The sequence below is a fragment of the Schistocerca gregaria genome, chromosome 2, assembly GCF_023897955.1.
Source record: "Schistocerca gregaria isolate iqSchGreg1 chromosome 2, iqSchGreg1.2, whole genome shotgun sequence".
Taxonomy (NCBI): Eukaryota; Metazoa; Arthropoda; class Insecta; order Orthoptera; family Acrididae; genus Schistocerca; species Schistocerca gregaria.
Window position 1 is genome coordinate 663,869,280 of NC_064921.1, and position 24,576 is coordinate 663,893,855.

At 41.6% G+C, this 24,576-nt stretch overlaps 1 protein-coding gene across 2 annotated transcripts in view; it reads left to right on the forward strand.

Annotated features, from left to right (window-relative positions):
* LOC126334710 (cubilin-like) overlaps positions 1-24,576 on the forward strand; it is a 479,185-nt gene that overhangs the window by 276,697 nt on the left and 177,912 nt on the right. The window contains exon 2 of one of the 2 annotated variants that reach the window (XM_049997220.1): positions 3,629-3,849. In XM_049997220.1, the coding sequence (XP_049853177.1) occupies positions 3,629-3,849 (221 nt within the window). The remainder of the gene's footprint in view (positions 1-3,628; positions 3,850-24,576) is intronic. The other variant, XM_049997221.1, reaches the window with a different exon arrangement.

The following is a 24,576-nucleotide window of genomic DNA, read 5'->3' on the forward strand; positions in this document are numbered from 1 at the left end:
ATGCTAACATTTACTTAACACCGTTAGATGTTCACTCGGCATGTTTGTAGGTAAACCTATGTTGCTAACAATAGGCCTTAGAGGAATGCCTTGTTTGTTAATTTTTGATGCGCCATAGTATGCTGACAGTGCAGGAACCAGTGGTCGAAGCTCTTTGATGGTGTCCTTCAGCAAGGAAGGGTGTAGAAACTTGATGGTCTTCCTTTTTACTCAGTTGGTCTCTTCTCTTTTCAGTTTCCTGTACAGTGGATCCTTGTAAGTTGTGCAGTTTGCATTTGTACTCCAATAGCGAAGATAATACAATAGTATTTCTTTGTCCGCAGGCAGAGCGACTATTTCAGGATCATTTTGTAGTACTTGGATGGTTAGCTCCTTCCGTTTTCAGTGATATCGTCTTTGGTGGGACGACTTTGGTGACCGTGCAGTTAGGGTAAAACTATAAACTTATGATTCTAAATAATGATCATTGTTTACATTTAGGAGACTTCGGTCCAATTTTTTAACAAAATCGTTGGCAATACTTCTTCAGTTGTAGTTGAATATCTAACGAAAAGCTGATAGGTAACATCACTTTCTAGTTCAATGAGAATATTAAATTTTCTTATCATTACTAAGCAACTATTTGATTGAAAGTTCCACTGTCGCTAAAACAGGGCTGTGAGGCTATTTGAAAATCCAGAGTGTGGTTCTGTTTACAGAGCTCCATTGTGTATCTCACGAACACCAATATTCCTTTGTAACGATTCATTTTGAATGTTACTCAACTTAAGTTTCTTCTGTCTGGTCCATTGGTGAATGAATGCGAAATTTTCATGATTCACAAAATTTATTCGCATTAATTGACATCCGAACTGCACACTCGTCATGTAAACAAAACACGGACAGACTTCACCGATCTGTTTGACTTCCAAAAGTACCCTCAAAACTGACTCGTCGCTGCATCGCTTTACATAGAATTTTAACAATAATTTCTACAATAAAGCATTATTAATTTTGTACAATTTTCATGTTACAATTAAAACTTAGGAATCGTAAAGAAGCTGATGTTAGAGAAGAATAAGGTATAAAAAACAGTAATCAATGACAATCTTTTATAGCAATATCTTTAGTTTTCCATAAGAAAATCATTCTAAACTTTAATTACAATAATGTCTCTTGTATTATTTTAGTTACATAATTAATTACAGTTTTGATTTGGTTACCAATATTCATCGATAGTACCGAGCTCATGCTTTATCCAATTACATGCATAAAATGCGAAAATAAGGCCTCAAATTTTGGAAATTGGAAAACTCTGAGATGTAAACAATTGGAGAGTTAATTAGAAATGTAATAACAAAGAATACAAATTACAGAGGAAGACATAAAAATAATTAACAAATGAAAATACATCGTTTGGTAACAACATTTAAGCTGTTTCTCAAAACAGTTAGCTCTTCTGTTACTGGATTTTTAGATTACCATTTTTTATGGTGTCAGGCAAATCCAGCAACTTCCATGAAAACCCTGACAGTGATAAGCAAATCCAGTAGTATGTCACATAGCTCCGAATAAATCGTGACATTAAATTAACGAAAGTAGTACGAGTAACAAGTGAGCAAATGGAATACCAAAGACTAACACAAGAATGCCTAAATGCGTGTCGTACCTTCCCACCGCGAGACCGACACAGTTCCGAGGGGAGAAACGAGAACAGAAGCCGAGAGCAGAACCGTGTTAAGCTAGAAGGCCCTGCAATAAGGGACGGACTGGACACCCACGTCGCCAGCTAACCACTAGGGCCACTACCACCCGCACGTTTTAGCGTGAGCCTTTTTCGCGTCTCTGTTACGTCAAGGACCACCCCCCGCCCATGTTAAAAGCTAGAGCCCTCCAGAAAAACAGTATAGATCTTACTATAATACAAAAAGGGCCACTACCACCCACAAGTTTTAGCGTCAGACTTTTTTGCGTGTCTGTTACATTAGGACCATCCCCCAGCCCGTGTTAAAAGATAGAGCCCTCCAGAAGAACAGTATAGATCTTACGATAATGCTAAAAGGACCACACCAGCTGCAGATTTTAGCGTGAGACTTTTTCGCGTCTGTGTTACGTTGCAAACTTTAAAAACATTGCCCCACCACGAAAAGTATAACGTTTCTCATTGGATAGACAGAATTTTTGTAGGCGGAGCTTTAGGTTAACATTGAGAACCTGATTGGTCAGATGGAAACACAGCCAGATAGTTTTTTTTAAACCAACTTCGGTAAATTGTAGTAAGGAGAAGTTAGAGGAGAGTTAGTTCCGAGACGGCGAGCTGGATGGCTGGTGCGCCGGCCGCTGTCGCCCTGACGCTGCCTAAACACCGACAAGGTAATGAACGCACGCGATGCCGCATTTTTGAGCGCATAAGGCTTCACTCAGAACTACAGAAGTCTCATCTGTTAAACCCCTTTTTTGCGTAAGACTAGTGTCGATCGTTAATTAAAACTCATGGTGTTCACATTTGCCACTTGAAGAACAGATCTGAAACGCGATGATTTTTCTTTTATATAGTTATTGCGAAGCCACATCAGCCACTGTAATTTGCGACAAGTTAGATAAGTAATTAAAGATAATTGAGGGTCACTGTAGACCATTTGGATAGTTTTCTCATTTGTGAAACTTAAATTAAACCTAGATTATAGATGTGATATGGCATAGGTCATCCTTCGAGCGATTCTAGAACTTGGAAACCCATTCAGGGAATATTCGTTCACATTTTTGTTGAACGCATTTGGTTTTTAGCATCCTGTATAAAAACATCCCCTTTTATCAATAGTGCAATTTATAAACAATATTTTGTGAGTAGAATAAAATTTCCAATGGTAAACTTAACTGCTTTTTCGACGTTATTTTACCAGCTAACTAAAAATAGGAAAGCCTTGAACCCCTTCCACTAAATTTAGTTAGTATTAAGATTCTTTTACAGGGAGTGCAGTGGAGCTGACGCTGAGATCATTAAGTATTTGGTTATATCATCGCTAGTCTCACTGAACTCTTCTGAATTCTACATGTCCTGTGTGGTCTGGCATCTCCTTACCAGCAACAGGTCCCAGGTTCCCTAAAAAACACGCTCAGAGCGTCGTTGCGCGAAAGTGGTAGGGAGACACGATATAGAACAGACACCACCATGAATGTTAAGAATTTTGTTAATTAGAAGCATTGATTTTCCATGCTAAAATATTTGTAGTCTGTAGTTACTTATTGCTACTTCAATTTTTTGATTAGTTACTTAATTTAGTGTATATACATAATTTTAAAGCGACAACAATTCTCCGATAATTATGGCAGCGCAGTTCTTCCACAACATTCGACACGCCTTCGAAATGAATATCAACTTTTTTTATCAAATAGGACAGAATTATATACGTAAAGACACACATATAAAGCCTTAGGAAGCACTGAAGATTCCGATACCTATCCGGATAGATACAAAAATGGTGGTAACAGACATTGATATGAATTTTGTGGGAGACTGTATCGTTATAACTTCCAGGTCTGATCTCTTACGTTTTACCATATGTAACTTTCGACGTCCAAACAAACAGTTAAAATAAACAAAGGTGAACGTTAGTAACTTATATATCTATCTTTTGTGTTGTTACAGCGGAGGCACGTCGCGACCACTGCAACAAGACGGTGGACATCTATGAGGATGTGTCGAGCCCGGAAGTGACGTCAGAGACGGCGGGCCGGCCGATGACGTGCTGGTACCGCTTCCGGTCGTTCCGCGGCACCCCACGAGACTGGGTGCTGCGCATCCGCTTCAAAAAGTTCAAGGTGGGCGTGCTCGCCAACAGCACCCACTGCCTCGGCGGATATGTCCAGGTCAGTGACAGTTGCGTCGAGTTCTTCTGATCACGCCATACCTGTCTTTGATCACGCGGAATGTATCCACCTTCAACTCGAATGCTTTTGCCAGTGACTTCTCGTTTCAGACAGTTCACTCTTGTACTCTCTCTTGTCCCGAAGACATACGATTGCAGCTCATCGTACATTCAATACAAATTTACTGTTTCCGCTTATTAAATAATTATCAACGGTCTGAGATAAAGCGACTGAGATGACGCTGAAACGCCTCCTTGCACTTCGTCACTTCCATGGTTACGTAAGGTGCTGGTTTCTCACTGCACTACATTCTAATTGTTGTTCTCTTCGTAATATATTATGCACTCAGTCTCATGCGGTACTGGAGTTATTCATGCAATCTTGACTGTATACGGAGAGGTCCATAGAAATTGGGCACACTCTGATAGTTACTATCTTTGGAACAAAACGGCTTACCATTGCAGTTTTGCACGGTAGTGTAGTGCATTGTTTTCCCACCAGATCTCGGCGCTCGTATTCCAGCAGATAGCAGTTAAGCAATAAATGACATAAGATTGGCGTCTGAGCAACGCAAGGTCGTATTGAAGTGGTACTAGTAGTAATAGAACATGATGGAGGTACAACGGCAACGGCGTAACGTGTGAGGAAATCAGTCACCAACACGTACAACAGTTTAACGTGTCCAGGATGAATGTGAAACCGACGGTACTGTTCAGGATGTGCATAATGGAAGATCTGGCCCACCAAAAATATTAATAAGTCGAGCATCTACCGCTGCTGTGTTTCAACATATTACAAGGTCACCTAATTAATCTGTGAAGCAGGAGGAATTCAACCTGAACGGTGCTGTAAACCACCACAGTTGCATATACTGGGCTCCTGAAAATCCTCATACTCACGAGGACAAACATGTTAATCAACCAGGTGTTAATGTGTGGTGCGATCTGTCATCGCCTGGTTTTTTTGGTTGATTCTTCTCTGAAGGTACGGTAACTGGTGAGATGAATCCTCATATGGTGCAAATATCGATTTTGCCTCTCATCCGAGAGGTGTTTGGTTATGTAAGGCTTTAATTACAACAAGAGGGCGCTCCGCCTCACTACCAGGCAGATGACAGAGACTTCCTGGAAGACAATCTACCTGGACTATTAATAGGTCGAAGAGGAGTTGTTGAGTGCCCACCATGGTATCCAGTTCTTTTACCTCTTGACTTTCACCTGTGGGGGAACTTTAAAAACGAAGTTTATTAATAGAAGCCAGTTACAGACGTCCTGTGCGGCTGTCACATCTACACTGACAGGAGTTCAGCGGCATCGAAGTTAGTTGGGTGCTAATAGGGGTTACTTTGAACACATAAAATAATCCTCCACCCGAGCAAGAGTTGTGACGGTATGCCATTTTGTACCATTAATGTTGACTGTCAAAGAATGCCCACTTCTTCCTTGACCCCTCTGCATCTGAAAAATATTTGAGCTTCTGATAAAATTCATTTCTAAAATACAAAGCTGAAATCTCACTGTATTATATTAAGGCAGAGATACAGTCAGTTATACAAGAAAGTGTACGCCATAATGTTAAATGTAACGTCCGCAACGACATCTCTGGTACTGGTCTCAAATCTGAACTCAATGCGCTTTCGCACAGTGTATGGATAAACAGTGTGAGGGTTGAATGTTACGTTTTGTCGTGTGCAGCTTTTATTATATGTACTTACTTAAAGCTAGTTTAAACGCTGATAAAATGTGGAGTATTCATCAAAAATGCCTTCTGAGGTCCCTTCAGAAACTTTGGTTCGAACGAGGCAAACTGGGTGCTTCAAGAGGATAGTGATCTGAAACATCACAGTTGTCTCTGTACAGAGTGGAAACAAGACAATGTGGTGTCCACCATCTACTGGCCTGCAATATCTTCGGATGCAAAAAAGATCGCAGTGTTTGTTAGTATATTAAGACGAAGCTTAAAGGAAATCCAGTATGTATTTTGAAATAGCTATAATATAAAATCAGGATGATATGAAGGTCGGTACCGAGAAAATATACAGAAAATCTCGCAAAAGGCATGTCAAAAAGGTTCCATGCTATAATCGATAATAGCGAGGTTTGGATTAACTATTAGGTGATTGTGCAATTAGTAATAACATGTAATTTCATGTAAACATATATATTAATAGTGTCTTTTATTTCATACAGATAACGGAGTGCACTTTCTTGTTGAACTGATTGTAAATTTTACACTTAATTTCTTTTAGTGTCTCACTTCCTAGAATACTGTTTTTAGACCTTCTCTTAAAATTCTGGTTAAAGTAAGAAGTAACGCTCTCTTGACTATTATCCAGTCATGCAGTTATGAAACAATATTAGCTGTAAAACGATTAATTTTTATATACCTGTTGTTAACCCGCTTCAAGTGGAATATCAAAGTCTTGCGAGATTTTCAAAAAACTTTCTTTAGCTGCTGGACGCTCGCATCCCTTGAATTGAATTGCTGCAATTGTCATAGTTCTGTTTCATTTCTTGATTGTGAAGAGTATAACTACGTATATTGTTATCAGATACTTGAGTAAATTCCACGTTGCAGTTTCTTTATAGTCCTGTGATGCGGCAAAATTTAAAATATTACTAATTCTAAGAATATAAGGAACTGAACACTCATATAGCACAATCTATAAAAAGAGTAGAAAATCGGATGCACATAATTATCAGCCAATTTCACTGACATCGATTTGTTGTAGAATCATGGAACACATTCTGTGTCGCGACATAATGACATTTCTAGACTCTGAGAAGCTCATCTGCACAATCCAGGATGGCTTTAGGAAACAGCGGTCATGCGAGGCACAGCTGACACTCTTTGTGCATGATATACAGCAAACGGCCTATCCGATGACGTATGCGGTTGGATAGAAAGTTTTCTAACAGACAGAGAGCAGTATGTCGTCCTGAATGGGGAGACTTTAACAGAAACAAGCGTCACATGAGGTGTGCTTTTTACGATTTACATAAACGGTCTGGTTGATGGTATTGACATATACAAAGTAGTAGCACACGAAAGTTGTGAACGAATCAATGAGGATTTGCAAAAACAAAAATGGGTGGTGTAATTACTGGCAGTTATCTCTCAATATCAGTAAGTGTAACCTACTGCGTATAACAAGGCGAAAATTCCCATTAATATACTAGTACAAAATGAATGCCCATTGTTTGGAAGCGGTAACATCCGTCAATTATCTGGGCGTGACTATTCGAAATGATCTCAAATGGGATGATCAGATTACACAAGTAACCGGTAAGGCGAAATCTAGATTGCGGTTTATTGATAGAATTATGAAGCGGTGCAGTCCTTCACCAAAGGAAATTGCTTACAATACTTTAGTTCGTCCAGTCTTAGAGTATTGTTCGTCTGTATGAGACCCTTACCAGTTGGGACTGATTCAAAAGATTGAAAAGTTCCATGAAGTGCGGCAAGATTCTGACTGGTCCATTTAGCCATCGCGAGAGCGTTACAAATGTCCTAGTAAGTTTGAAGTGGGACACACTTGCCGATAGACGATGCGCTGAACCGAAAGGGCTGCTCACTAAATTCCAAAATCCGATCTTCGCCGAGGGTGTAGAGCATATATTACTACCACCAACTTTCATATCGCGCAATAATTACCATTCAAATGAAAGGGAAATTAGTGCTCATACTGAGGCGTTCAGACAGTCGTCGCGACCCACGAGTGGAAAAGAGAGGGGGATCGGGGGGGGGGGGGGGGAGGAGGAATATGACTTTGGCGCAAATAGTGCTGTCCGCCACACGCGAGGTGTATGTATGTAGATGTAGATATGCTTCCTAAGAAGTCACATACGTCGCTTTCAAAGTCCCCTATACGTAGAAGTCAAGATGTGTAAGGTCTGGAGGCCGTGGTAGGTACTCAACAGCTCCTCTTCGACCTGTCCACTGTGCAGGTAGATCTTCATCCAAAAAGTCTCTGACATCTCTGTGGTAGTGAGACGGAGCACCATCTTGTATATAAAATCTTTGATTTCCAAACACCTCTCGGATGGCAGGTAAAATCGATGGCAACATAAAACGACACTATCCAAGCTGCCGTTGTGGCCTCTTAAATTTGAATCACTTCCGTGCTAGGGCCTAGCAAAGCGTTTGTTTGTGATTCTTGTCTTTCCTCACTCCTCCTTAACTCTGCTTTCATCATCGCGGCCAGTAGCCTTATCCTTCCTGTGTTTACGTAAGACTACTTATTGATTGATTACTAAGATTAAAAGTAACAGTCCTGACGCGTTTAGTCATTGAGTGTGGGGGGGGGGGGGGGGGGATCAACGACTAGTAATAGTTATTGAGCACTTGGCATATTACAATTCAAATTCTACGTCCTGATAAATTATCACCCTAACAACAAGTCGATGACTTCCGTTGTTTATAGATTCAGTTTGAAACCCGTCTGAATTCTGCATGAGAAACATATTTCAGCTGTCATCTAAAACAGCTGTCGGCGATGGTAGCTCACTTTAATCCTGATTGTGGTGAGCAAAAGAAGAGTGACAGATTCCATTGATATTTCAATTTGGACGCAAGACTTTAAAACTGGGACAAGGAAGGATTAAGAGCGACAGTTACTCTGTTCCGTCCTGTTACTAAGTTCAGATTCAGGATAGAAAATAATTGAACTTGTCAAGAAGGAATTTTGAACTCTAATCTCTTTTGAATACATTTACTGAATTACATGTCTTTTATACACATCTTTTAATCCACAGACCGTCTAGAAACATTTCTGAACATAAGATGACGTTGGCAAGCTATGACTACATTAAAATAAATAGTTTGAAGTTCCTTCAATGACAAGATCATTGAAGATAGAGCAGAAGCTCGAAATGAGAAATAAATGGAAATAAAATCGGTCGCGTCTGTTTTGAAGAAATTATTCCCGTTGCTAACGATGAAGTTATGGATCTTCCTATTTGGAAGCAATTTGATATTTGTCGTACAGGGCAAGGAGGACAAATAAAGTAGTCTAGCACAGGAAAATAGGGCATTCCTGACAAAGAACAGTCTACTGGTATCAAACGTAGGCAATAAATTGAGGAGGAAATTCCTGACAATATGTGTCTGGCGTGCACTGAATCATGGACAGTTGGAAAACCGGAACACAAGAAAATCGAAGCTTTTGAGATTTGGTGCTATAGAAAAATGTTGAAAATGAAGTGGATTGATATGGTATGAGGAGGCTCTCCCTGGAATAGGCAATGGAAAGAACATACGGAAAACACTGACTAGAATTCAGGTTAGGATGATAGGACATATGTCAATACATCAGGGAACAACTTCCATGGTCAATTATTCAAAATGATAGTTACAATATCATTATTTATTTTGTCCCTAACCGGTTTCAGCCCGTGCACAGGCAGGGCGACGACTCTAGCGAGCCACCAATTTGCCCTAGAGATGACCCCACAGCGGGTTGAAACCGGCTGGCGTTAAAATAAATAATGCGATTGTGACTGTCATTTTGAATAATTGATTATAAGTAAACAAATCGCTATTATATCCTCGCAACTATTTTGTCTACAAGCCTCCATGGTACTGTTGGGGGAGGGGGTTGCGAAAGGTTATATTGTAGTCATGTAGTTAATCCGCATGAGAGAGAAACAGAGGGAGAGGGGGAGAGAGAGAGAGAAAGAGAGAGAGAGAGAGAGAGAGAGAGAGAGAGAGAGAGAGAGAGAGTGAGAGAGAGAGAGACTGAAACAGATGTGTCAGCTGTTGTGGAGGCCTGATTTCGGAATGCTGTTGTTGTAACTAGGAATTTATTGAAGAAGGTGAAATGCAACAGCGTATATTAATAACGGCAAACCAGCATTATTTCTTTCAGAAATGTGACAGCAGGGCATTGCTCAACTATGCATCTTTGCATAGGTAGCCAATGTGATTATTAGCCCCAGAATTGAATATTACACAGATATGAAAAGTAAAACGTAAAACTAAAAACATTAAGTGATTATCTGCTACCAAATTTCTTTATACGGCCCTATATGTAGCACTCTTCCCGTTATTTTTCAGCTTTATTTAAGTTCTTTTTACTTTTTAAAGTAATTTGCTAGTTCAGAACTAGTGGGACACGACTGCTTCAAAACGAACATGACATATTTCCTTTACACTTCTTTTACGTTGCGAGATCCTTAAAATAAAAAAAAATTGAGAGCATTCCTAGAACACATGACGTTCAGTAAAGCTTCTTGTTTCTCTTTAAATGAAACTGTGGGATTAAAACGCGATGTTTTACTTTAAGAAAGACAAATGAGAAAATTATTATTTATTGGACGCCATCTGCAGTCGTTCCCAAACGATGGAATTTTTACGAATGACATTTCGTCATGAAACCGGAGTACAATTGTTCGCGATTGTTTTGAAGAACATACTGGACTGTTTGAACGAATGATTCGACCACCTAGGTCGCCCAACGTAAATTCCATGGAGCATTTAAGGGGCGTATTCGAGAGGTGAGTTAAGTGCACAAACTCTGGCACTGGCATGGCTCAGTATTTCTGCAGGGGACATCCAGTGACTTCTTGAATCCATGCCACGCCGAACCAAAGGAGGTCACACACGATATAAGGAGATACCCCATGATTTTTGTTGACCGATGACCTCGTTGTTTGGTCTCCTCCACCAAAATCAACCACCCAACCATGATATTTGTCACTTCAGTCTACCCCCTGCCATGCACTGGCGGTTGTTTGACGGTGTGGGCATAGGAAGAATTCAAGAATATCGACTCTTAGTGAGAGGATTGTCAGATTTCTTAAACGAATATAATGTATTATAGTTAAATAAAGTTGGAGAAGTGTGATAATTTTACTACTCGATACCGAACAATCATTAAATATTAGAATAATGCGTCCTATTTAAAGTAGAAAGCAAACATAAGACTAAACCTAGGAAAGGCAGAAACGAGACTTAAATTGATTGGGTGACTCCTGAGGCTGGTAACGGCCGAATGCCTCATTGGACTCATGCTTCAGCAAAGTTTTTCACTCTGTGACCGTTAACAATTAGGTTTATAAAAGAAAGAGAGAGTATCCAAAGAACATAAGTGAGTTTCTTCATTCGTCCGTTTACGAAGTACGAAAGCATCATGCAGATGATTACCCTTCTCGAGTGGCAGACGCCATGAGAGGCATCATGGCGTGGCTTTCGATTAAAATTTTGAAACCGTACGTTTCCAGATGAGTCAACAAAAAATTTACTTCCTCCTACATACACTAAGTTGACAAAATTCACGAGATGCCTCCTAATATCGATCCGGACCTCTTTTCGCCCGGCGCAGTGCAGCAACTCAACGTGGTAATGACCCAACAGGCCCTTGGAAATATTGAACCATGCTGCCTCTATAGCGGTCCATAATTGTGAAAGAGTTGCCGGTGCAGGATTTTGTACACGAACTGTCCTCTCGATTGAATCCCATAAATGTTCCATGTGATTCATGTCGGGTGTTCTGGGTGGCTAAATTATCCACTCGAGCTGTCCAGAATATTCTTCAAAGTAATGGCGACCATCTATGAAGCAGAGACATGTCGCATAGTCTTCTAATAAAATTCCATCGTTGTTTGGGAACAGGAAATCAATGAATGGCTGCAAATGATCTTCTAGGACCCAAAGATTATTATTTCCAGTCAATGACAGTGTCCATTCATTGTAAACACAGCCGATGTCATTGTGAAGCCATCTCCAGCTTCCACAGCGGACACTTGGCTCTATGGCTTAGCGAGATCTGTCCTACACTCGAACCTTACCATCAGTTCTTACCAAACTGAAATTATGATTCATCTCACCAGGCCACGGTTTTGCTAGCCGTCTAGGACCCAGCCAGTAGTATCACGACCTCAGGAGAGGCGGTGCAGGTGATGTGATGTCAGCAAAGGTATTCGTCTTGGTCGTCTGCTGCCATAGCCCATTAACGCCAATTTTCGCCACACTATCCTAAAGATTACGTTCGTCGGACGTCCCAGATTGTTTTCTGCAATTATTTCACTCTGTGTTTCTTGTGGGTTATCACTGACAATTCTACTTAAACACTGCTGCTGTCGGTGATTAAGTGAAGGTTGTCGGTCGCTGCGTTTTCCATTGTGAGAGGTAATGGCTGAAATCTAGTTTCCTTGCCACGCTCTTGACACTGTGGATCTCGTAATACAGAACTCGCTACCGATTTCCTAAATGGAATATCCCATGCATCTAGCTCCAACTACCGTTCCCCGTGTAGAGTATGTTTGTTCCCGTAGTACGGGCATAATCACGTTGGAAATGTTAACACATGAATCACCTGAATACAAATGACCACTCCGACAGTAGTGCACTGTTGTACCTTGTGTACTTGATACTACCACCATTTGGGTATATGCGTATGGCTATACCATTATCTCAGTGTTTATCCTACGAAAAGATCGTGAAGTCAAGACCGGTTCGAACTGTTACGAAGACTTACAATCATACGTTTCTTTCAGCGCATCATACGTGATTTGTACACAAAGGGGGAAGTTATTTGTGGCACACGAAGCCCTCAAAGCCACACATGGTAAATACAATCTGTGGAGTATAAACGCCGATGTAAGAGAATTAACTGGTTAATTGTAACTGCAAATAGCTGTGCAAATTGAGTTACTATGTCTAGCCCACAATATGAATTTGTTGGGAATAAAACACCGCCTATTAATTTATGTCACGGAGTAGTCTACATTTCGTGGCAATACACTGAACAGGAAACATAAACGCTTGACTATGTACTAACTGAAAATGGTACGATACGTGGTTTTGTACATATAGATTGTCTACAACCCGCCAGGTTAGCCGAGAGCGCTATTGCGCTGCTTCCTGGACTCTGGTAGACGCGCCGGTCTCGGATCAAAGGCCGGCCGGGGTGGCCGAGTGGCTCTAGGGGCTACAGTCCGGAACCGTACGACTGCTACGGTCACAGGTTCAAATCCTGCCTCGGGCATGGATGTGTGTGATGTCCTTAGGTTAGTTAGGTTTAAGTAGTTCTAAGTTCTAGGGGACTAATGACCTTAGAAGTTAAATCCCATAGTGATCAGGGCCATTTGAACCCGGATCGAATCCGCCCGGCGGATTAACGACGAGGGACGGTGTGCTGGCGAGCCTGGATGTGGTTCGTAGGCGATTTTACACATCCCTCTAGGTGAATACCAGGCTAGTCCCCACTTCCCGCCTCAGTTAAACAACTTACAGACATTTGAAAACGATCGCACTATTTCATGGCTTACACTAGACACAGACAGCTGGGATACCCTAATTCCGTCCCGGGGGGTACGGGGTGGCAACAGGAAGGGCAGCAGGCCACCCTTTGACACCAATATCGCCACATCCATAGTAACAAGGCAGAAGTGGGACAAAGGCCCAAAGAAAATGATGATGGCATATAGATAGTCTATAAATGCCTCAGGATTCATTTCATTGACTGTGTCAGATAATGTAACTGTTATATGAAAACAGAATTTTTGGCAATATGGCATAGTGCATAAATATGAGAACCCATACCTGAATATTATTTTTATCGTTTGATCTTGCTTCTCAACAGAACAGCTTTCGGATAAATTTGATGACGTCCTTCTAGAAGAGCGGAAACCAGTCGTGTCCGGTGTTAATAAAGCCCCAATTAAGCATCTGGAGCGACTTTTCATAATACTCTAGCTTCGGAAAGTACTGGTCAGAGGAAACAGTAAAACATTTTATATTTGGTATCGGGTAATCTAAAACTTTATGATATACATTGGTGTCCGAAATTAAAGCAGGGGCTATCCACAACCACTGTGTACACAGTCAGAGACGGTGCACTGTGGCACAGAGAAGACGCCTAGAGATTCTCTGCTGTGCAGGGCCATAGGAAGAATGGAAGCAGGAGAGTCGCAACCTGTTGTGGCCCGATGGCATATTGGGGATGGTTCTGCTGATTCTCGGATGAGGCGACAGTGTATAGAGACCAAAACTGTATCCATGAGACGAGGACAGAGCCGACCAGGTGTCATATCAGAAAGAATGGACTGTTATCTGGCTGTAAGGGCATGACGGTACCGCCTTAGTTCTGCACTGCAATTCGCATCTGACCTCGCGACATTTCCTAAGCGTGTTGTAGTGAGGGAAACGGTGTACAGAAGGCCTCAACGAAGTGGCTTTTATTGTTGGAGATCTGCTCTCTGTTTACTTGTGTCGTGTCATCACGGAAGGGAACGTCCAGAGTGGAGACATCAACATGCCACATGGACGGTCGAACGGTGGGCCAATGTTTCTTTTTTCCCAGAAGAGTTTCGATTTGATATGTAGAGTGATTCTCTACGGATATGCATCAGAAGGTCACATGGAATACGATTTCGGGACCCAAAAATTGTGCAAAGAGACCGATTTCGACGAGTATCCCTAACTTGTGGGCAGCGATTATGTTGACCTCTCGAAAACATCTTCATGTGCGGGTGAATCAGTAAGATGTAACTGCTGTCACGTACCGTGGGAGATCTTGGGATCTCTCGCGCTGTTGTTGCGAGGTGGCCGAGCGGCTCTAGGCGCTACAGTCTGATTCCGCGCGACCGCTACGGTCACAGGTTTGAATCCTGCCTCGGGCATGGATGTTTGTGATGTCCTTAGGTTAGTTAAGTTTAAGTAGTTCTAAGTCCTAGGGGATTGATGACCTCAGAAGTTAAGTCCCATAGTGCTCAGAGGCATCTGAACCATTTTCTTGTTGCTCATATTTCGTATTGAGGGAAGATTATGCTTGACCTTGTACAGCACAGGTGGTTGAAGTTTTTATCGCAATAAAAGATATTACACGCATGGCGTGGCTTTCTTGCTCTCCCAATTTGAATCCCATAGATTGTGTCTGGGACGCACTAGAGACGCGGGCTGCATCACGTCAGCTTCCACCAACCACTCTCCAAGATTTGTGAGCAGCTCTGCGGCAACGATGGGCTCTGTTGCATCAACACGAGATTGATGACATCATTCCTGTCCTGTCGTTTCTAGCCCTGTATTCTTTACATTTTTCCTACTTTACTATCGCCTGTTTATACTGCTTTGTGACAAAATAAACGCCGCCTTGCAAAATTCTCATTTGCTGCCTTAATTTTGGACACCATTGTATTATATGAACACCTGTGACAACGTTAATGTTTTGTAAACACTGAGTCAACAAGAGGTTTTTCTGCTGAATGTTTTTGAAGAAGATCGATGAGCTAAACAAAACAGAAAATATAACTGTTTCTTCCACGACCATTTTAAGGCTAAGTACTAATCTGAGTGTAGTATAAATATCAAATTCCTGACCTCGTGCAATTTAAAAATCTATTAAAATTATTTCTTAGTACTGACGTTCCATCGAGCTAATAATATGGATAAATCAGCAAGAAAGCGCATGGTGCAGTCATGGTCGGTGAGTTCTCAGCACTATCCTGCCTGCTCCGTAGTCCCGCTAGACTCGTAGGAGAGCCATCCTGTCTCGTTGCGTTCGGCTCAGCTCTCATCAAGGACGTCGCCGCTGCGTGCTTTTCAGATGACATGTTTTGCTTCGTCTTTACATCCAGATGGCACCCATCCGGCTATTCATACTTCTGAGCACTGCTCGCGACTGCCGCTCTGCAGAAATTACCCGACCGAAACTCTCGTGGAAATTAATCCCTCTCTTGCAAAGAAGTCCTCTTTAGCTACACCGCAAAGGGCGCATGCTGTAATTTCTACTACTTAATCAAGTTTTCAGAGGGCATAAAATACTACATGCAGCTTCTAATTTACAAACGTAATGTTGTACTTGCGTAGAGAACTTTAACATTTTCTGTTCCTCGTACAAATTGCTTATTACTTGAACAGTAGTTTCATTAATAATACTGTAAAGTCTGAGATAATTATGGAATTATTTTCTTGTTTGATTTAAAAAATCCACTGTACCGCGAATTATCTGACTGTTAATGAAAGTCAGGAACAAGAACAGTATTTTGCATCGTGCTTCATTTGCATAATGTAGAAATATCGTTGCTGGCGTCAGCATAGCGCTCTACACATGTTGTCAACATGGTGCTGGTTTTCTCACGTATTCTGGGGACGACGTTGTCTTGTAAAGACCATTTCACATCGGCAGTCACGTCACGTCAGTGCACGTCATGCTATACCAAAATATTCCGCCAAAAGGCGGCATTCACACACATCGTCGACGGACCGTCACGTCTCTTCACGGTATGGCAAGTCAATGTTTCACGGGTAGAGTGTTTTGATGCTATCCTAAGTTCACCTGATTTCACCGCGCTCACTCTTGTAATAGTAGTAGTACTAGTAGTAGTAGCAGTAGTAGTAGTAGATTTCGTGCATTTTTATCTTCTTAATCTTTATTTAATTAATACCCTCTTTTCGTGGCAAATCGCAAATGTTGCACGACGTCTTGGATATTTTTCCGTTGAGTGTCACACAAGCGAGGTCCGATATCTCAATGCGAAAAATTATTCGGCCATCATAATAATAGAACAGAGCTGACACCCAAATTTCATATACTCGAAGAATAAGAACATAAATTGACGCAGCTATTTCGATTGCATAACATTTTTTTTATTTGATGTGTCTGTATGTATGTATTATAGACAGCATTAAACGTCGATGTCTTGAAATGTTGTGTCACTCTTTAACACAGCACCAAAAACAACTGATCAAGGTCATCCGAAGACCAGTATCAGTTGCAAAGCGATTTAGAAAAGATTTCTGTATGGTGTCGCAGGTGGCAGTTTACGCTAAATAACGAAAAGTGTGTGGTGATCCACATGAGTTCCAAAAGAAATCCGTTGGAATTCGATTACTCGATAAATAGTACAATCCTCAAGGCTGTCAATTCAACTAAGTACCTGGGTGTTAAAATTACGAACAACTTCAGTTGGAAAGACCACATAGATAATATTGTGGGGAAGGCGAGCCAAAGGTTGCGTTTCATTGGCAGGACACTTAGAAGATGCAACAAGTCCACTAAAGAGACATCTTACACTATAGTCGTTCGTCCTCTGTTAGAATATTGATGCGCGGTGTGGGATCCTTACCAGGTGGGATTGACGGAGGACATCGAAAGGGTGCAAAAAATGGCAGCTCGTTTTGTATTATCACGTAATAGGGGAGAGAGTGTGGCAGATATGATACGCGAATTGGGATGGAAGTCATTACAGCAAAGACGTTTTTCGTCGCGGCGAGATCCTTTTACGAAATTTCAGTCACAAACTTTCTCTTCCGAATGCGAAAATATTTTGTTGAACCCAACCTACATAGGTAGGAATGATGATCAAAATAAAATACGAGAAATCAGAGCTCGAACAGAAAGGGAGGGAGTGGAATGGTAGAAAGATAGTATGATTGTGGTTTGATGAACCCTCTGCCAAGCACATAAATGTGAATTGCAGAGTAGTCATGTAGATGTAGAACATACATTATGAAGTTTGCTTTCGCCATTTATAAACTTTTCGTTGTTAGTTCCTCAATTCCAGTGCTATACTCTAATCTTTTGTATAACGGATGGTGACTCTTAACCTTAGTTTCGCCGTTCGGTGCTGGACTAAGCGAGCTGAGGTGACACGAAGCGACGGACAGTGGGAATGCACCTGACGTGACGGTGCCGTTACGTGGTGCCCATTCATTTCACTCTTCAGACCTAAGAGCTTCCAGATACCAAAAGCAGATTCCCGTCATGTCTACAAAACGCCCGCAGTACGATGCATACTCCTGTCCTGTACTAATGATTAAACCAACAGTGTACTTTTCAGACTGTTAAATTGTATGGAACTGGTCTGTTAGGTGACGCAGCGATCGTGCGTCTTAAGCACCCTATCGTTCATACGTTTATACATTTATAAGTCAAACCCGCAGTCTATGTCTTTATAGACATCATTACTATTATTATGAAAGTAGTAATTTTATTGCATTAAAGCTTAATATTATTAAGGTTTCCTGTCACCAACTCCCCCGGTTACTAACGATGACTTCGTGCGGTGAAATTACGAGGCGGCGACGAAAGCCATTCGGAAGGTACAACACACCATTTCTGAACCCTATACCTTTGTTTCCATTATTGTCTTTCTGTCGTCTTTGCGATTTGCCTTCCTCCGTTAAAGTATTACATTTTACATTAAAATTAACTTAAAGGCACCCTGGAATGCCCCACGTCGCACCTTATATGTTGTTTGAATCGAGTACACTGACGACGTGATTTCAGTTTGGCGAAGAGTGCTGAACAGCCGACGAAACAATGGCCATCTTTACTCGTACATTATTAACCACTTATATCAGTACATCATGTTATTTGATTCTAAACTGTTTCATCTCCATAAGACCGTGTAAAAAATCGGAAATAGTTTTTAGTTATCTACATCCATTCCGAAATACGCTGAACAGTTTTCTGTACTTAATATCTCCTGTTACTTTGAAGCTGATAGATATAGCTTCAAAAAAAGAGAGTCAAAGGAAGGAGGGGCACGTTTATAATTGCTCCAAATGTAAATCTAACAAAAAGAGGCTCACAGATTTGGCCTACATAAAACGTAAAATTTTGATCAGCTTCTTAAGTCCAGAACCAATCCATATGATCGAATACAGACAAACTCAAGAAAATCTGGGAAAAGATTTACCCCAACTATCAAAGAAATTGAAGAATTTATAAAAACCTTAGAAAGCTAGTGGAGAAGTTATACTACACCAGAACTTTTGAAATAATCTGTAACAAACGTGCTGAAGTTAATCTTTGAGAAAAAGTGCAAAATAGAAGGCCCCCAGGAAAACAGAAGTTCGCCTTGCCCCACCCACCACACAATAAGGAAGGCAATAAGCAAGATATTAACAACTGCAGAGAAATTTCTCTGCAATCAGTAGGATATATTTACCAAGACTATACTAAGTAGACTGCACACAGCACTTGACAGTAAATGCTGGTGGTTGTCAAGGTGGTTTTAGGAAGATGAGATAATATTATGAACACATATTTCATTATAAGTCAATCGTTTGCCATAGATAACTGAATTCAAGAAATGTTTATTGATTTTCAAAAGGCCATTGATTTGGTTAGCGGGAACTATAGATAAAACAATACTATGTGAGTCTGATTTCAAGCAGGCTAATGCCCCTCCCAAGTTCCTAGATTATTTCGCCTGAGTGGGCCGTAGGAAAACGGGAAATGCTTTGCAAAGTTTTACGCCTAGAGTGGCAAGGAGTTTTGAGGAACTCTTCTCGTGCAAGTGCCACGGCCGACTGTTTTAAGGGACATACTGCGAATCTGTGGACTCGTGTTGTAGCCCCACTGTTACCGAATTCTACATTTTATTCCTCGCAATGTTAAACTATTAAGTATAAGACTTGAATATGCACTTACGGAGAAAATATCGGAACGCGAAGAAGGATCTGTGCGACATAAACAACAGTTGGAGGCGTGTTTCGGCAGCTATTCATATTTCACGCCAGGCACTTTAGAACGGAGCCTGTAGCGCCTCTATGGGGATTCAAATCAGATTTGCTTTAAATTCACGCTGTAACGATCGTGTTACCTTTGAGACTGGAAGGGGGAGTTGATGTTAGGAAAGGATGCCTTTAAGGCGACGTAGACACCATTATCAACATGTCACTACGTTTGAGCAAAGTCGTTTAATGGTGGTACGAGAGGCGGGATGTTCATTCTGCGATATTGCAGAGCGACTTGGTAAGAATGTAGCCATCGTACACGATAGATGGCAGCGGTGGTTACGAGAATGTATGGTCCTGTGAAGACCGGGCTCCGGATGCCCACGTGGCACTACCGAGAGGGAAGACCATCGTGTTCGGCGTATGGCTCTTGCCGAATCGTACTGCATTTAGCAGTTTGTACCACAATGACACAACGAACTGTTACAAATCGGTTACTTCAAAGACACTCCGAGCCAGAAGCCCTGCAGCGTGCTTTCCATTGCCCCCCAAACCACCGCAATTTGCGAGTTCAGTGATGTCAAGCTGGAGCTCATTAGAGGGCACGGTGGAAGTCCATTGTGTATTCTCATGGAAGCTGGTTCTGCTTCGGTGCCAGTGAGGGTCGTGTTTTGGTTCGAATGAGGCCAGTTGAAGGCCTGCAACCAACCTGCCCCCATGATAGACACACTGGAACGACACCTGGAGTAATGTTTTAGGTTGCGATTTCGTGTGACAGACGGATCACTCTCGTGGCTATCACACGCACCCTGACTCCAAATTTGTACGTCAATATGATGATTAGACATGTAATACTGAAATTCATGAACAGCATTCCAAGGGGCGTTTTTGTGACTGCACATCACTCGCCCGCGTACCGCTGTTGTAACCCGACATGCCCTACAGAGTGTCCATATGTTAACATGGTATGCTCGATCACAAGATCTGTCTCTAATCGAATACGTATAGCACATCATCGGACGAAAATTCCAGCGCCATCAACGACCAGCATTAACCGCTCATCCACTTAGAGATTTCTCTCAGTAAGTAAAATTAATATATCTATTTAGTTGCGATTGCCTTCGCTGTAAGTGAATTAGGCTACAGGCCACCACATTGTATAACATCTGTAACATTTTGTACGAGTCACACGATTCCTCGTGTTGCTGTAGGCCTGGCGCTCTGTCATAGGATGGACAAGGTGCTCTGTGTTAGCGTATATTATCTCGGCAGGGTGGTGGTTTGCACAGTGTCACATGCAGTACCTTCACAATGAATGTTCTTAAGAGGGTGCAGGAAACAGAGGAAGTTACCCACCGACTACCAGCACAATGGCTGCCGAGAAGTGAGGGGCAGTGAGACGGGAACAAGACGCATGTACCTAATGCAGTGCTGGCAATACACTTGCACTCACGTTTCATGCTGAGAGTGGCGGTAATAGCGCCATCTCTTGTCCACTGTACCAACTGTTAACTGCTACGTGTTGCGCTATAACGGAAGTAAAAAATTAGAAAGGGTCGTAAAAAGATCATTCACAATTAGAAGTTAAAATGAATCAGTACTAAAGATTTCATTGTGGCAATAAAAACACTGGTTAAAATTTTGAATATTCACTCGCAAACGTAAAGTCGAATTAATAGTACATATAAATCACACCGTGTAAGTCTCGTTACATTCCTCATCTGAACATTCAGCAGTATTGATGATGAGTTCATCTATTCAACAACACTTTCTCGCCTACAGTAATCTTCTTCCAACTGTTGGACATCCGGCAGTACACTTCCCAGTCGTTGTCGGTTTCTAACTGAAGGGGTTAACTGAAAAATTTACACAGATTGTCACTGGACATAGCCCTCGAAATGCTGCGCTCCCCAAACCAGTCCCATACCAGTTCTCCCGATCTAAAATCACAATTATAGGGCTTCAAGCAGACTATCGTGTAGCCTTTCTCTTTAGCCATGTCATCGATCACGTAAGTTTCTTAGCAGAACCCAAAATATGGAGCTTACATCCTTATCTTCACGTTACAGGCAATCAGCTCGGTTGCATTCATTCAACATTCTTGGTTTGGTATTATGTCATGTGGCTGTCTTTTCTGCCTGTCAGCTATGAAACGGAGCGTTGTCCATCAAATGACAACTTTCGAGGAAGATTTAGGAGAACCACATTCGCAAACAACACGTCTGCAGTGTCCATCTGGCCATGGTAGTTACCTTCTGTGGATTTTGCCCAGAATTAGAATTGGCAAACAAATAACAATAACAGTAACCAGCTGTGAGATTAACATCATATAAGTTTCTGTTCAGTTCTATTTATGGTCACAGGTATGATATTGTAGAGCAACTATAAACTGAACGAAAATAATGACTGTCAAAAAACTCGTAAATATTACCTCTGGCATACCAACTGAGCAGCTTTCCGCCACGCTATGGGGGGATGTCGACATTACCAGGTAAGATTGGGACTTCTCATTCGATGAAGGATATACAGTAGCCGAAGACTTATCGGTGTTTAATGGACAAACTGATGTCTGATGGCGTAAAGCACTGCAAAAAAATGTAAATTTTCGTTGAAAGCTAACGATGCAACGCAGTAAATTCATGCATAACTACTATCAAACTTTCGCTAGCCTATCGTCAGGCATTAGATCGCATGTGTCGTCAGGAACGCATGGAGTCCAACTGCATCGTCAGTGAGACTTCACACGTTGTCATGCACGAGACAAAGATACGCATAACCTTGTAGCACCTTGGAGCAGTGGCATAAATGCGCAGATTATTATCCCCAGCAGGAGGAAGCATAAACTGCCAATTGCACTATGAAGAGATCCCAGCAGCCTAAATCCCCCAGATAAACACGGCACATAATGATTATCCGAAGGAAGTGAATATTGGTTGAGAGAAGGTGGCGAATATGGAAAAAATTAGAGACGAAGGAACAAGAAATGGATAAGGAACGATTGAGGTGAGAGAGGGAAGGATATTGAAAGAAAGGAAGAAAGGAGGAGTACAAAGAGTGAGGGACAGAGAAGGAAACGAGAAGATCATGAGACAGGAACAAACATGTCAGCAGAGACGGAAGTGCGTATGAAGTTGACGGAAATTTTCCTAGGAAATACTTGTTTTTCTTTCTTTTCCTTAAGAAAGGCACGGTTAAAAGAGATCTACTCTCCGTAGTCAGAATTTGGCGACGAGCCCTAAAGAAACGCAAATCGCAAAAGCCTTGTAAATACTTTCAATGCGACAACAGGTTGAAATTTGCTCGGTGACAGTTGAGAAAGCGAAATAAACTCACACTCGATCATACGTCTGTGGTAATATGAGATTCTACTGGATGTAAACACAGTTTTCGCAGTTGAACAACTGCCCAATTTAAAGTTCCTACTGATAGCGTGCCTCAGTACATCAGCTCTGCACGTTACACTTAGAAAAGCATTACAAAGTTGAAACTCTCCATACTCAGTTAGCAATAGATTAACAAAAAAGTTGATATGTTTCTTGGCTAGTGATGGAGCGTAGTTGTGTTAAACAATCATAGTCCAAAATTGTGAAGACAACTTATAGATATCGCTATTTAAAGACATAACGCAATTTTGAATCCATAAGAAATTCATTTACAACACACAGAATTAAGATTACTACATGTGTGGCATGTCACTTTTATTAACAAAATCACTAAAAATTATGAGAATTCGATAGTTGTCGATATCTTGTATCTGAATGTTTAACTTTGAATTTGTAAGTTTGCTACAGTTGGTTAAGAAGTGCTTGAACATTAGTGAGGAATGGAAATGGAGTATATTACCGAAGGACTTATGGTAGGAACTCCATGACCTAAGGAGGAAAGGAGGAAACTTTTGAGATGGATTTAACAAATGTAGAGCTAAAGAATATGCAGACAGAAAGGATTACGTCACAAAGGAACAAGAAGAAGAAGACGAAGAACAAAGAAAGTGATTTCGCTTGGTAGAATAGACTAGCTGAACAAAAGCATGTGGTCTCCGATTAGTGAATATTACCGTAATAAGGGCTGTGTCATCACTACCTACAGTCTTCTCGATGGCTTGATGTCTTTTGGAGACACATTCAGTGTCTCATTTGCGTCTGCAGCAAAGTCGACGTTGTAACTCATCTTAAATTCATTCCATTCGTTTCAGGTCTGGATTCTGGGCAGACCAGTCCATTTCAGGAACGTTATTTACCACAAACCACTGGGTCAGAGATGCTTCTCAAACAGGATGACCCGTCATCCTGATACATACTCCGAATTGTTGCTCTCCGCTACCCAGGACATAGTGCTGTAAAATGTGTTCGTACCCTTCAGCGTTTTCGTTTTCTAAAGTGCAATAAGGGCAACATACCCTAATCACTGAAAACACCCCCATGGCATGACCACACTCTCTCCCTCGTTACCTGTTGCGCAACGTATGTTGGCATGTAAGGTTCTCTAAACATTCGTCAAACCCAGACCCTTCCTTTTGCTTGCCACAGGATAACAGTATTTTAACCACTCCTAAGCACTCATTTCCAACCATCCTCTACCCAATGGCATAGCTCTGGACACCACGACAAGCGTAGATTATGATTCACTAGAAGAGTATGTGGCTTATGAGGAACTGGGCGACAAATGTACAACATTCTTATAAACTTCGTACACACAGACTGTGCCAACTGAACTGCTGGTAGCAAAAAAATGGTTCACAGGGCTGTAAGCACTACGGGACTTAACATCTGAGGTCATCAGTCCCTAGACATAGAACTAATTAAACCTAATTAACCTAAGGACATCACACATAACCATGCCCGAGGCAGGATTCGAACCTGAGAACATAGTAGCAGCGATGTTCCGGAGTGAAGCAGTTAAAAGCGCTCGGTCACAGCGGCCATCTGCTGGTAGCACGAGTGATACCTTTCTGTGATTAGATGCGGTTTGTTCCAGCCTTCCTATGCAATGCTCGACATTCCCTTTCTATCAGTACATAAGACCTAAAGTGGTTTTGTTTTCACTGTGGTTGTTCATCACGTTGACGCTACAGATTAACATCAACAACAGTCGACTTGGGAAGCTTTAGGAGGGATTTGTTACTTACGTGACATCCAATGACTAGTCCATGTTCAAAGCGACCAATCTCTCCTAGTCCACCCAGTCTCCTGTTACTGGTTCCCTACACACAATACTTCCTGTCACCTTTCATACTGGCTGGTCGGTCACTGGTGGCATATAGTATATTCAGCATCAAATCAGGGTCCAGATGCTTTCTAAAGGGACAGCGTGTGATGTTTT